Source organism: Dermochelys coriacea, chromosome 6 (assembly GCF_009764565.3).
Source record: "Dermochelys coriacea isolate rDerCor1 chromosome 6, rDerCor1.pri.v4, whole genome shotgun sequence".
In the NCBI taxonomy this organism is placed as follows: Eukaryota; Metazoa; Chordata; order Testudines; family Dermochelyidae; genus Dermochelys; species Dermochelys coriacea.
The window spans coordinates 67,946,124-67,959,559 of NC_050073.1; the positions used below are offsets into that span (position 1 = coordinate 67,946,124).

The window sequence follows — 13,436 nt, forward strand, 5'->3', positions numbered from 1 at the left end:
CTCAGTTAGACCTCAACGAAACCAATATTCCCACTGTTATTACTGCTTGCTGTGCGCTCTGTGAGAGTAAGGGGGGAGATGTTTATGGCGGGGTGGGAGGTTGAGGCAAATCGCCTGGCTGCTGGTTATGCACAGCCAGACACCAGGGTGGTTAGAAGAGCACAGGAGGGTGCGGTGCACATCAGAGAAGCTTTGAAAACCAGTTTCATGACTGGCCAGGCTACGGTGTGAAAGTTCTGTTTGTTTCTCCTTAATGAAACCCCCTGCCCCTTGGTTCACTCTACTTCCCTGTAAGCTAACCACCCTCCCCACCTCCCTTCGATCACCGCTTGCAGAGGCAATAAAGTCATTGTTGCTTCACATTCATGCATTCTTTATTAATTCATCACACAAATAGGAGATAATTACCAAGGTAGCCCAGGAGGGGTGGTGGAGGAGTGAAGGACAAGGCCACACAGTACTTTAAAAGTTTAAAACTTATTGAATGCCAACCTTCTGTTACTTGGGCAATCCTCTGGGGTGGAGTGGCTGGGTGGCCAGAGGCCCCCCCCCTCCGCATTCTTGGGCATCTGGGTGAGGAGGATATGGAACTTGGGGAGGAGGGCAGTTGGTTACACAGGGGCTGTAGCGGTGGTCTGTGCTCCTGCTGTCTTTCCTGCAGCTCAGCCATATGCTGGAGCATATTAGTTTGATCTTCCAGCAGCCTCAGCATTGAATCCTGCCTCCTCTCATCACACTGCCACCACCTTTCAGCTTCAGCCCTCTCTTCAGCCCGCTACTTACTCTCTTCAGCCCGCCACCTCTCTTCCCGGTCATTTTGTGCTTTCCTGCACTCTGACATTGTCTGCCTCCATGCATTCATCTGTGCTCTGTCAGTGTGGGAGGACAGCATGAGCTCAGAGAACATTTCATCGCGAGTGCGTTTTTTTCACCTTCTAATCTTCGCTAGCCTCTGGGAAGGAGAAGATCCTGTGATCCTTGAAACACATGCAGCTGGTGGAGAAAAAAAAAGGGACAGTGGTATTTGAAAAGACACATTTTATAGAACAATGGGTACACTCTTTCATGGTAAACCTTGCTGTTAACATTACATACATAGCACATGTGCTTTCGTTACAAGGTCGCATTTTGCCTCTCCCCACCGCGTGGCTAACAGCAGGGAACATTTCTGTTCAGCCATAGGCAAACAGCCTGGCAGGAATGGGCACCTCTGAATGTCCCCTTAAGAAAAGTACCCTATTTCAACCAGGTGACCATAAATGATATTACTCTTCTAAGGATAATACAGAGAGATAAAGAACGGATATTGTTTGAACGCCAGCAAACATACACTGCAATGCTTTATTCTACAATGATTCCCGAGTACGTGCTACTGGCCTGGAGTGGTAAAATGTCCTACCATGGTGGATGAAATAAGGCTGCCCTCCCCAGAAACCTTTTGCAAAGGCTTTGGGAGTATATCCAGGAGAGCCACAAATGCCAGGGCAAATTAATCATTAAACATGCTGGCTCTTAAACCTTGTATAGTGTTTTAAAAGGTACACTCACCAGAGGTCCCTTCTCCGCCTGGTGGATCCAGGAGGCAGCCTTGGGTGGGTTCGGGGGGTACTAGCTCCAGGTCCAGGGTGAGAAACAGTTCCTGGCTGTCGGGAAAACCGGTTTCTCCACTTGTTTGCTGTGAGCTATCTACAACCTCCTCATCATCATCTTCCTCGTCCCCAAAACCTGCTTCCTTGTTGCCTCCGTCTCCATTGAAGGAGTCAAACAACACGGCTGGGGTAGTGGTGGCTGAACCCCCTAGAATGGCATGCAGCTCATCATAGAAGCGGCATGTTTGGGGCTCTGACCCGGAGTGGCCGTTGGCCTCTCTTGTTTTCTGCTAGGCTTGCCTTAGCTCCTTAAGTTTCATGCGGCACTGCTTCGGATCCCTGTTACGGCCTCTGTCCTTCATGCCCTGGGAGATTTTCACAAATGTTCTGGCATTTCGAAAACTGGAACGTAGTTCTGATAGCATGGATTCCTCTACCCATACAGCGATCAGATCCCATACCTCCCGTTCGGTCCATGCTGGAGCTCTTTTGCGATTCTGGGACTCCATCTTGGTCACCTCTGCTGATGAGCTCTGCATGGTCACCTCTGCTGATGAGCTCTGCATGGTCACCTGCAGCTTGCCACACTGGCCAAACAGGAAATTGAAATTCAAAAGTTCGCGGGCCTTTTCCTGTCTACCTGGTCAGTGCATCTGAGTTGAGAGTGCTGTCCAGAGCAGTCAAAATGGAGCACTCTGGGATAGCTCCCGGAGGCCAATACCATCTAATTGCATCCACAGTACCCCAGATTCGACCCAGCAAAACCGATTTCAGCACTAATCCCCTTGTTGGGTGTGGAGTAAGGAAATCAATTTTAAGAGCCCTTTAAGTTGAAAAAAAGGGCTTCGTCATGTGGATGGGTGCAGGGTTACCTTGATTTAATGCTGCTAAATTTGACCTCAACGCCTAGTGTAGACCAGAGCAAAGAGCCCAAGAACTGAAGTGCATGGCGACATGGAAACTGAACTTTTCTCTCACACCTAGAAGTGTTCTCAATGTTAAAGTTGAAGACTGTGGGTAGGATGATGTGGGGAAGCTTATATTGCGTATGGCTGTTCTGTGGAGAAAGCGATAACATTTGTCTTCAAGACTGCCAATCTGGTACCTTACCTGAGCACTATATTTTCTAAAAGTTTGATTAAAACATCCATAAAAATACCACAGAACTTTCTTATTAAATAGGAGCAAAGCAATGGTCTATGGACAGATGTGAGGAACAACGCTCCTAAACTTAAATTTCAGATGATATCAACAATTAATTTTATTACTCAAAGGACCAGGGAGATATAGATGACCATATGGTGGAGATGGAACATTTGCTTTCTGGTGGAGAAAAATAGCAACAAGCAGAAAGACTGTTTTTGCATCTAGCATCTGTGGCACTGAAGAGACCTTTGTGCTAAGAACCGCCACAGGGTTTCACATCGCAACTGGCAAGCTTAAGTTGTTTTGGAAGTTAATAAACCTTGTGTGGACATATGGATCAACAACATCCTCACACATCACTCATTGTACAATATTACAGACCGAAATTTGGAGTTCAGGCATGCATATGCTAGAAATATTGTTATTTTTATTGGGCTTTGCTACTGGGCTTCAAAGGAAAGAAGAATGTAAAGTTAAGACATCATTAAATCCCAATTCATCACCTAAACCTGACCAAAAAGGTAGTGAAGGGAAGATTGCTAACAACAGCTTAGAAGGAGCAAATTTAGCTAAGTCCTGACTGTGTGAAATATTTGGGTATACTAGTAAAAAATAACTAATGGCATACTAAAACAAAGTAACATTCTGACAACCCAGGGAGTCCCTTTCAGCGGCACTCCTCAATAATGAGCTAGGATTAATACTAATGGAATATTTCTACATATTTTTCATCATCATCATTATCAAGACAAATCCCAAAGGAACATGGCCTCTTTGCAAACTGAGAACCACCTGGATTGCGCCACTGAAGCTTTTGATGGTCACATGATCACTGGCTGTGTAGTGACCTTTTTTGGTACACAACACTTCTGAATACATTGGTCTTCCATTCTAATATTATGTCCATACCCAGAAAGCCGCAGAAACTGAACCAGTGCTAATGAATGCAATTGCTTGGTTTGGGTTTGAATATCTCATTTTTTATCTTGTCCTATCACTTGATATGGGCAGCTGTGGAAGATGACAAGAACCAAAAACATTAGTCCAGGGTTCTTCAGCCCTTCAGAGTGCCCATGTTTCCCTTCTGTGCAATAGAGTTGGTATGACTATGGTTCTATAGATCCACAGCTTCATAGCAAACTTGATGTCACAATGCCCCCACAGAGGCCACTTAAAGGGCCCAAAACATGATGGCAGCTGCTGATACATGAGTGTTTGCATCTTTTGAGCTGCCTTTAGCACTATCTATGAAACTGCCAAAATATTTGACAGGTGCCACCTGCTTGATGTCCCACCTGGACAGGTGAATATAGCGGTGGTTGTAATTTGTAGTTGGAGTCTGCTTGATAATAATGGCCAGAGACTTATTTTTATCCAGATTAATTACCACACCAATGTGCACATCTTCTTGCCTGACCAGGTTGGCCATCAGCTGCAGAGATTCACCAAACTGAACCAACAAGACAATGTCATTAGTGTATTTGAGATCTCAAAGCAGAATGTTCGGCTCAGCACCACCCACAGCTTCCTCAAGTTTACCTACCAACCAATCAGCACAGATATTGAACAATGATGGCAAAAGAACACAGCCTTACCAAACTCCCCTGGAGACAGGAAACCAGGCCATATGACTGCCACTGACTTGAACACAGCTTTCCATTCCATTACAGAGCTCCTCAGTCTATGACACTATTCCAGGGATGCCAAGTCACCCCATCAGATCTCAGATCATCATTGCCAACTCAGCCCTTCAAACGTCAACCATGGATCAGTGAAGAGACATTTACAGCAGATGCACCTAAGAAACCAGCAAGGCTACAAGCTGCGTCTTCAACAAAATGTTTGTCGAGAGGAAAAGTAAAGGCTGAATGGGTTTGACTTCGGAACATCATCAAGTCATTGTGTAAAAAAAGATAAGGAATCCTGGTGGTCAACTCAGGCAGACAATTTAGAACAGGCTGCCACCAGGCACGATCTCTGCAGTCCCTAATCATCTTTGCAGTGATTAGGGAAGGTGGCACCAGCTTGACCAGTAAAGAATCAGGATGGCAGCATCAGCCAGAGTCTGCAAGATCAGTTGCATTAATGGGAGGATCCTCTCAAGATGCTCTTCCATTGTCCATTGACTGCAGTCGCCCTTCCATATGAAGAGGGCAGGAAGTTCCAGAAGAGTCACTTTACTTCAAACAAGGAGAGAACTGGATCATAGTCCATAAGCAGAAGTCTGGGAAAGCACCAGGGGTTTGTAACATTACCCCTGAGTTGCTGAAGACAGATTATGGTATTGTAGTAACATGGTTGCATAGGCTCTTCCAGATCATCTGGCATACTAATATCAACCCTAATGACCGGAAGAAGAAGGGGGTTATTCATCCTCTGTTCTAAAAGAGCGATAAGACCAAATGTAGCAACTATAGAAGCATGATACTATTGTCAGTCCCAGGGGAAATCTTTACTTCTGTGTTAATGTCCCAAGCCAATGATGCACTCTGTGGCAAAGGCCAGGATACTCAGTGCTGCTTTAGACCTGGTCATTCCTCTGCCTATCAGATTTTTACCTTGAGACATCTTTTTCAGAAGATGGCTGAATTTAATAGGTTGCGCGGAGCACTTTTTGTACACTTCCATCAGGCCTTTGATTCAATGCATTAAGCAAGTCTGTGGGATCTGATGAGTTTATTTGGCATCCCAGGTAATACACTTTTCCCCAGTAACAGTGGCCAGGTCCTTTATCTGGCTATCAGTATCTCTATCACCTGGGAAGGTTAGATCTGAATGTTAAACCCTTCTCCTACTGCCCTCTGAGTTAAAGAACTAAAGAAAGACAGAGAGTGTTGTGCTTCGAAAACAGAACAGATAGTTTAATTGGGATAATTAACAAAGACAGGGGAAAGGGAAGAATAAATGCATAAAACCTTAAAACAACAACAATTTTGATTGCCCCCAAAGTAGGCTTAAAGCCCAGGCCCAGCACTAACCCTTGGTCAGTAACCTAAATAAAACAAACTAACAAAAAGGTGCCCCAGAAACTGTACTGTTTCATGTCGGGTGATGGACTGGAATCAGATGTTGATGGTAAGTTCTGCTTCAGTTGCTAGGGATCCCAGGACTCTGGACCTTCGACTGCCAGACCTGGACTGGCATGGCCGGAGGCAGGAGGAGCACAGAGCCTTCGTGGATGACTGGATCCAGGAACCACAGCAGCTGGAACCAGGTAAGACTCAATGCTAGAAACCTTTTTATCGTTGGAAGGATCAGGAACCGACAAAGGATGTCCTTGACACCAGTGCAGACCTAACAGGTACTCGGCTGCCTCTCTAATGGACTGCACCTGACATCCGTGCACGCAACCCCTTTTTCATCTGTGAGCGTGTGAAAATTCTAAGGACAGTCAGTTGAGCTAGTTCCATGGGTGACCATTTATTCCCAGAGTTCCTTAATTAAACAATTGCATTATGCACCTAATTAACAACAAACACTAATTTACCATTACAATCATGCATATATTAAAACACAAACATATAAACTGGTCAACCACATTACACTGGGAAGATAGTGTCTACTTATCTTTGAATACTTCCATATGGAAAACGTGCAAACTTCTCAGAGGGCAGTCAGGATCGGGGCTTATGATCACAGAATTAGAAAGTATTCGGTAAGAGGAATGTAGTAGACAGATGGAAACACTCCACTACTTCCTGTTCTTTTAAGATTAGAAGATGCCTCCATAATTTTAGGATAGATTTGGAACATGAATTTGTAATGTCACAAGCAATCTCTTTAGATTATGGTGACGGTATAGGCGGTTTACAATCTTTCCATCTCTCACCACCATTGATTTCTTCAACCTATTTTTCAAAGATTTTTAAAAACCATTCCTGCTGAAACTCACTTTCTCCTTAGTATCCCTGGTCCAGCTACAACCATCTAGATGTTCAAAGTTGGCCGAGGCAATGAGAACAGACTTCCAGGAGATTCCTATTCCTACTCATTTCCCAGTACAAGCTGCACTGGATGTGTTTGGAACTTGGAACAATTTCCTCAGCATCAGCATTTAGAACTTGTGCTGTGTGCTGAAGGTGTGTCAAAATGCATGGTTACTGCCACATCCCATTAGGCATTTGGCACCAAATCCCATCTTGGGGAGTGTGTCAACACATCCTGTGGTTTTCCTGCCCCTATGGTACACTTTAAGACCAAACAGTTCTGTCTGCAGGCACAAATGGAATTTCACTAGTAGTCAGTGACTTCACAATTGCTTGTCCTCATAAGTGGCCCCATTCTCCACTTACTTACACCAGTTTTACAATGGTATGATAACTCTATTGACTTCAATTAAGTTAAAGCCCAATTCAGTACCCATTGAAGTAAATGAAAAGACTCCGATTGACTTTTAGTGGGTGTTGGAGCAGAACTTTATTCCCAATTTAGATCCTGATCCTGCAAGCTGGCCTCACAAGGATCTGCTTATGCAAAGCAATTTGCAGGATCAGGGGCTAACTGGTGTAAGAGGAGAATCAGGCCAAAGGTCTGTAGGATGGCATGTCACGCTCACTGCATGCTCCGCACCCATAGCTAGCTGATGTTCTAGAGATGGCTGAGGAGTTCAGGACCAGTCACAAAAACTAGTTAAAATTGTTGCATCCGATGAAGTGAGCTTAGCTCACGAAAGCTTATGCTCAAATAAATTTGTTAGTCTCTAAGGTGCCACAAGTACTCCTTTTCTTTTTGCAAATACAGACTAACATGGCTGCCACTCTGAAACTAGTTAAAATCTGGCAACCATGTTGCACAACTTCTCTTTTCTCTCCTCTTGACTCTTGTGTTATGAGACACTGATTAATGCTTATTATAGCTAGATGGGGTACAGCATATTCACGTTGCTGATGCAGAAATTCCCCTTCCCTTACTGCAAAAAGTGGAACTGCAGTGCTGCAAAATTCAAGGGGCCCTGTTCATACTTTTGTTACATTTCATTGCTGAGATAGACTGATTCTTGACAAGAATTCAGTTTAGGCTTGTCCTTACTGCCGGGGCTTTTCTGATTTGAGCAATTTCTTTCCCAGTAGTCTCTCTAGTGTCGTTACTTAATCTGTCTCTTTTAAAAAGTATCTAATTATTCTAAGGGGGAAAAAAAGGGTTTTTTAGATTGTAAGATCTTTAGGGCAGATGAGAGCTGTTTCTTTTTGTGTATTGTGCAACACTAAGTACATTGTTTGGGTTAAACAAAGAAATAATTAGTAATAGAAACAATAGCTTTTTATTGTGCTTGATGAGTTCAAGGAGTCAGGTAGGGAGGAAGAAAAAGAAACACCACTACTGGAAGTAATGAGGAGCAACCAGCTATTTAATCCTGCCAATTTAAAACAGTACCAGAAAGAAGAAACATTTAAAACAAACTGAACACACTAAAGCAGTTAGTGGCTAATTGGTTATGTCCTCTCCCTTTGGAACTGAGCTGGTGACAGTTTTACTCCTATTAGCACCAAAACCCCCCTTGCTGCTTGCATCCTCCACAGCTTTAGTCTTTCCAGGTTTGCCTGCAGCTTAGTTCTAGCCATTTCTGTGTTTGCTACCCCTACTATGTTGATATCATTTACAACATTTGATCATGATTTAATTTGCAGCAAAGATACACCTGACAAAAGAAAGACATGGAGAAGGCAGGAGGAGCTTATGTTTTTGTTCTTAGTTGGTCAAAAAAGCTTCAGGAAATCTTAAAAATCTTGGACAACAGGACCAGGAAGTATCATTAATTGAATACTGACTGATTCTTCACTTTTGTGATCAGCAGACCAGTTTGCAGTATGCTGAATTAAAAGCAAACAGAATCAATAATGTCAGGATAGACTGCAATCCTGACAAAGTGAGGGAAATCAAGTTCAGCTTATCGCAGCAACCATAACTTGTCTCCCTTAAATTTATGCAGTATTTTCCATATCTGTGTATATTTTATAGCACATTCAGTGGCAGAATTATGCTCATGCTGTAACAAACTTTGAATTTCCTGACTGCATTAACATACAAAAAAAAATTGAGAGGGAGGTCATTTTCTTGGCTTAAATGGAAAAAAGGGGATTGATGACATGCACAGGAGCAAATGCACAGGAGCATGAGATTCAAAGAAAAACAAAATTCTGATCCTTTGGTGGGCAGAAACCAAATCTTGTTTAGAGAGGAGAAGCTGCAGCATGTAAGCCAACAAGTTCAAACCTTAAAACTATTTTAAATTAATTTTTTAGTAAAAAAGAAAAAAGCCAAACAAGAGAACATTTTTGTGATAACCCCCCAACCTTCATAGATGTAGGTGTGTGGGGGGACGGGAGAAGAGTAAGTTACATCCAGTGTATTCAATTAAATAAATTCAGAGAACAAAATTAATTACACTTGCTTTGTGCCATCATTTACACCCATTTTACAAAAACTCCTGACTAATATCTGCTGTCTTTATCTGGGAAATGATCCAGACATTTCTAGAAGTTTTGATAAATTCCAACACCAAGATCCAAATTCTATTGTCCATCACATTTGTGCATTCCCACTGAAATCAATGGATCGTATCAGGAATAACTAAGGTTACAACTTAACCACATCTGTGAGAGCCAAGCTGATCGAAGGATGTGGATACAATGAAAGGCAAACAGTTTACCTTTTGATGACTAACGAAAAAGAGCATAGATTTAGAGGGAGGGGCTACAGCTAGCATTTTGAAATATATGTCTGTATTGATCATTGTTGTCACCCAGCCAAGGTGGAATTCAGTTCAAGTCAATGGGCGTTTTATCATTGATTTCAGCATAGCCAGAGTTCACCCATAAAATTTAGAAATATAGAAAGCTCTTAGGTCACTTAGTTCATTTCCTGTGCAGGCTTGGCCCTCACAGTATATATCCTAGTGTTCTGGTCTATGCTTGCTTGAAATGTGGGCTTATACCACCTCCCTTGGACAGCCTTATAGGCCACACTGTTAGGAGACAGGCCATATATGCACACTGAATATTAACACAGCACATGTATCTAGCTACAGAGGTGGCAGTATTTAAAAAGTTCTAAAGAACATTTTTTAAAATGCCTGTCACATTACAAAAAGGTGCTTCCAGGAAATAAAAAACTGTATGATGTATCTTAACATCTATCTACATCTCTCTAGGTTAACTGGAGAATGGTTAGGCATATGGTTTGCTGTATCCACTGCTTTTCATGATGACTAGTATTATCTAATTGTTTCCTTGTTCTCCCCCTCATCTGTTTGTTTTATCCACCTGTTTGTTCTCTTTGGTCTTACTCTTTGATTGTAAGCTCTTCAGGAGAGGGACTGTTTATTTGTTATATGTTTGTATAGTGCCTAGCACAATGGGGCACTGCTGCTATTGTAATACAAACAAATAATAAATAATAACAATAACAATCCATGACTAAAAGAAAAGCACCAAGTCACAGAATAATTTATATATAAATTTTATTAAAAATGCATAAATGCATGTATAAACTGTCATGAACAATTCTGAACATTATCATCCACACTTTTAAAGTTGAATCATAATTCTTACATATAAATAGCTATAAAAAGTCATGCACATATAAAAAGTAGAACTGAGCATTTACTTACAGTAGCACCAAATGCAGCTGCATAAAGCATTTTTTCTTGTTTTTTCTCCATAGGCTGTAAATAACCACTGTAAGCTATTTTCTAAATTTCGTTACAAGGGCTGAGAAACACTTGATTTTAGTAACATTTTAAAAAAAAGAGGAACAAAAGAAGAATTTATTAGTAATAAGTACATTGCTGCACCAAATGTTAGTTTCACTGTGTAAGTAATTGGTATGCTCAGATCTTTGATCACACAAAATAAAATGAACAGTGAATTGTGTTTGAATTAACATCTTGTATCAAGAGGAACACATTAACTTTTTCTATGAATACGACTGTGGTTCAATACTGAAATAAAAAACACTACAACCCAGGCATTACTACGTCTCAGAACAGGAACTGACTTGTCAGCTTTAGATGCACTCCACAAATCTGAAGATTATGGATACTCAGGCCTAATTTACAAAAGACTTTTCTCTCAAAATTTCCCATCACTGCTTCCACCAGTTCAACCTAGGAATAATTTAACTATCCTACAGTAATTCTTTAAAAAACAGCTAATACAGTTGATGCTGTGGGTAATTCTGCCCCAGAATATGTAACCTGGACCACAAAAACAGAACAATGCTTTGTGCTTAAAATATATCCATTTCCTGATTCTTTTGCATATATTCGCTGTCTTGTGTTGTAGAAAGAAGTTTTTAAAAAACATATATAAAAGCTATTGTGCTTAACTCAGCGGCACATAGACATAGTAAAATTGGAACCATACAAAGGTAAAAGATATTATAGTTGTAAAGGCTATATATATCATATGATATTTGATATTTTAAAAGGTTTAAAAAGTATAAAATTAGGAAACATGCATAGGACACAGATTGCTTCACCGGCTTTGTCTATACCAGCAAACTCTCCTAGTGTAGCTGCAGTTTATTCTGGCATAAAAGTGTTTTTGCCAGTAGAATTTATATAGGTTGTTGAGTGAAATAATCTACACCAGCAAAAGTACTTTTATGCTGATAAAACTGCTTACACTCGAGCTTTTGCCAGTATAAAAATGTTGCACAACATTACTCTATCAGCATAGGTTTCTAGCATAGTAGACCAGCCCACAAATAGAAAAAGTTCACTGCCTGCAAAATTCACTAGTAACATTTGGAAGAGGATAGGCAAACAATGAGAAATCCAGAATGTATTTTGGTAACAGTTCTTTTATAAGCCCACGCTGAGTGTTACACAGATAGTAATGTAGAGTTTCTTGAGTCACAGGCTTATACCACGACTGTCGTTCTGGGAAACGGATAAAAGAAGGCGCTTGAACATGTTCAAGAATGTAATTTGCATCCACATTCAGTTTTTCATATGATCCGATGAAATCATACCTAACCGCACAGGGTTGGCATAGGTTGTAGATTGGCATCCAGTGTTCGTTCATTCTCTCTGCCTCTTCATCTAACAGGTACAGGAGAAACTCAGAAAAGGTGACATCATCTCCTGTGGACTTTCTGGGGCTTTTTCGGTATCTTTTTACTATTTCCACACCATACTTTAACTGGTACTCTTTGATCTCTCCAAATTTATTCCTATAAGCTGATAAAAGTCTCTCCATTGGGTCTCGAACAAATATAAACTTGTAGTAGTGCTTTAGCCGGTAGCTGATCTCATCTGGCTTCATGTCGCCGAGAAAAACCAAGTCATTCTTGTGGTCCATTTTGAGCTTGACATTCACATTCTCCAGCGCTCCATCCAAAACTTTCAGTATTCGTTTCCAGTTGGAGCAGGCGACTTTGGGGACGTAGCAGTATAAGAAGCGATATTTATCGCTGACCAGGATGTGTTTGAGCACTGTTCTCCTCTGACCTGCTGAAAGCTCCCAGATGCTGTGAGGCATGTTCTTTTGCCCACACAGGGTGCGGATTGTCCGGTTACGAACATCTTGTAGCACCTGGTAATCCATGTCCTCGGGAGCCGCTGCCCTGGTGTCACCGCTGCTCCTCCGAGCAAGGTCTCCATGTGGGGGATGGAGTGGTGGTGGCTTCACCTCTGCCAAAATGCCCCTCTCAATCATGAGCAGCAGGCCACTGGAAGCCACAATCACCCCAAACATAAGCATGGAGGGCAAAAGCATGGTGCCTCTGCTGCCCCGCATCCTGGTGGGCGCCCCGGCCCGGCGCACGGAGATGGCTCCCATCTCTGCACCGCGCACTGCCACCGGGGCGAGGGGGCGCGGGAACATGGCCCAGGCACTAGCTCGGTGTCAGGGCCGAACAGCTGGCGGAGCCGACCCCTCCCCAAGGGGGGACGGGGTGGGGCAAGGCTGTCTCCTGCTGGATGCAGGCAGCACCTTTCCCCTGGGGCCCAGGGTCTCTCTGCCCGGTGCTGCTGCAGGCCCCTCACCCAGGCCGGGCAGCGGGACTCTGCATGGCAGCAGGGGGCTCCCTAGAGGCTGCCCCCCATGCTGGGCTCACGGCGCGCCAGCCGGGCAAGGGGAGGAGGCCGGGCCGCCGCCGCCGTCGGGGGAGTGCGGCGGGTGGGCCCCTCTGGGCCCGTCGGAGTTGAGCGGCAGCGAGGGCCCGGATGTCCCGGGAGCCAGGGAGGGGGACGCGGGGGGAGGCCGGCAGTGACGGGGGAGCAGCGGGCGGCTCCGCCCAGCGGCTCGGGGCCGGGGGGCGGCGCCACCAGCCCCGTTGGGCGGAGGGAGGCAGGGAGGCCGGCGGCCGAGTTCGGGGCAGCCCCGCCTGCTGCGCAAAGGGTGCGTGGGCTGGGTGAGCCCGAGGGGCACGGCTCGGGGGGAGGCCCTGTGCCCACAGGGGCACTGCAGGGCGCGCGGGGGCTGTGTGCACACAGTGTGCATTGCATGGGGGAGCTTTGTGCACGGGGGCACTGCACAGCCTAGGGAAGGGGGGCTGTGTGCCCACAGGGACATTGCGGGGGGGAGGGGGGCTGTGTGCCCACAGGGACATTGCGGGGGGGAGGGGGGCTGTGTGCCCACAGGGACATTGCGGGGGGGGCTGTGTGCCCACAGGGACATTGCAGAGGGGAGGGGGGGCTGTGTGCCCACAGGGACATTGCAGGGGGGAGGGGGGGCTGTGTGCCCACAGGGACATTGC

The 13,436-nt window shown here is 44.3% G+C and overlaps 1 protein-coding gene across 1 annotated transcript; it reads right to left on the reverse strand.

The window, feature by feature from the left end:
• Nucleotides 1-10,177: 10,177 nt before the first annotated feature.
• On the reverse strand, nt 10,178-13,006 carry CHST14 (carbohydrate sulfotransferase 14). The gene has a single exon (XM_038407465.2). The coding sequence runs from the start codon at nt 12,560-12,562 to the stop codon at nt 11,453-11,455; it is 1,110 nt and encodes a 369-aa protein (XP_038263393.1). The 5' UTR covers nt 12,563-13,006; the 3' UTR covers nt 10,178-11,452.
• Nucleotides 13,007-13,436: the final 430 nt, after the last annotated feature.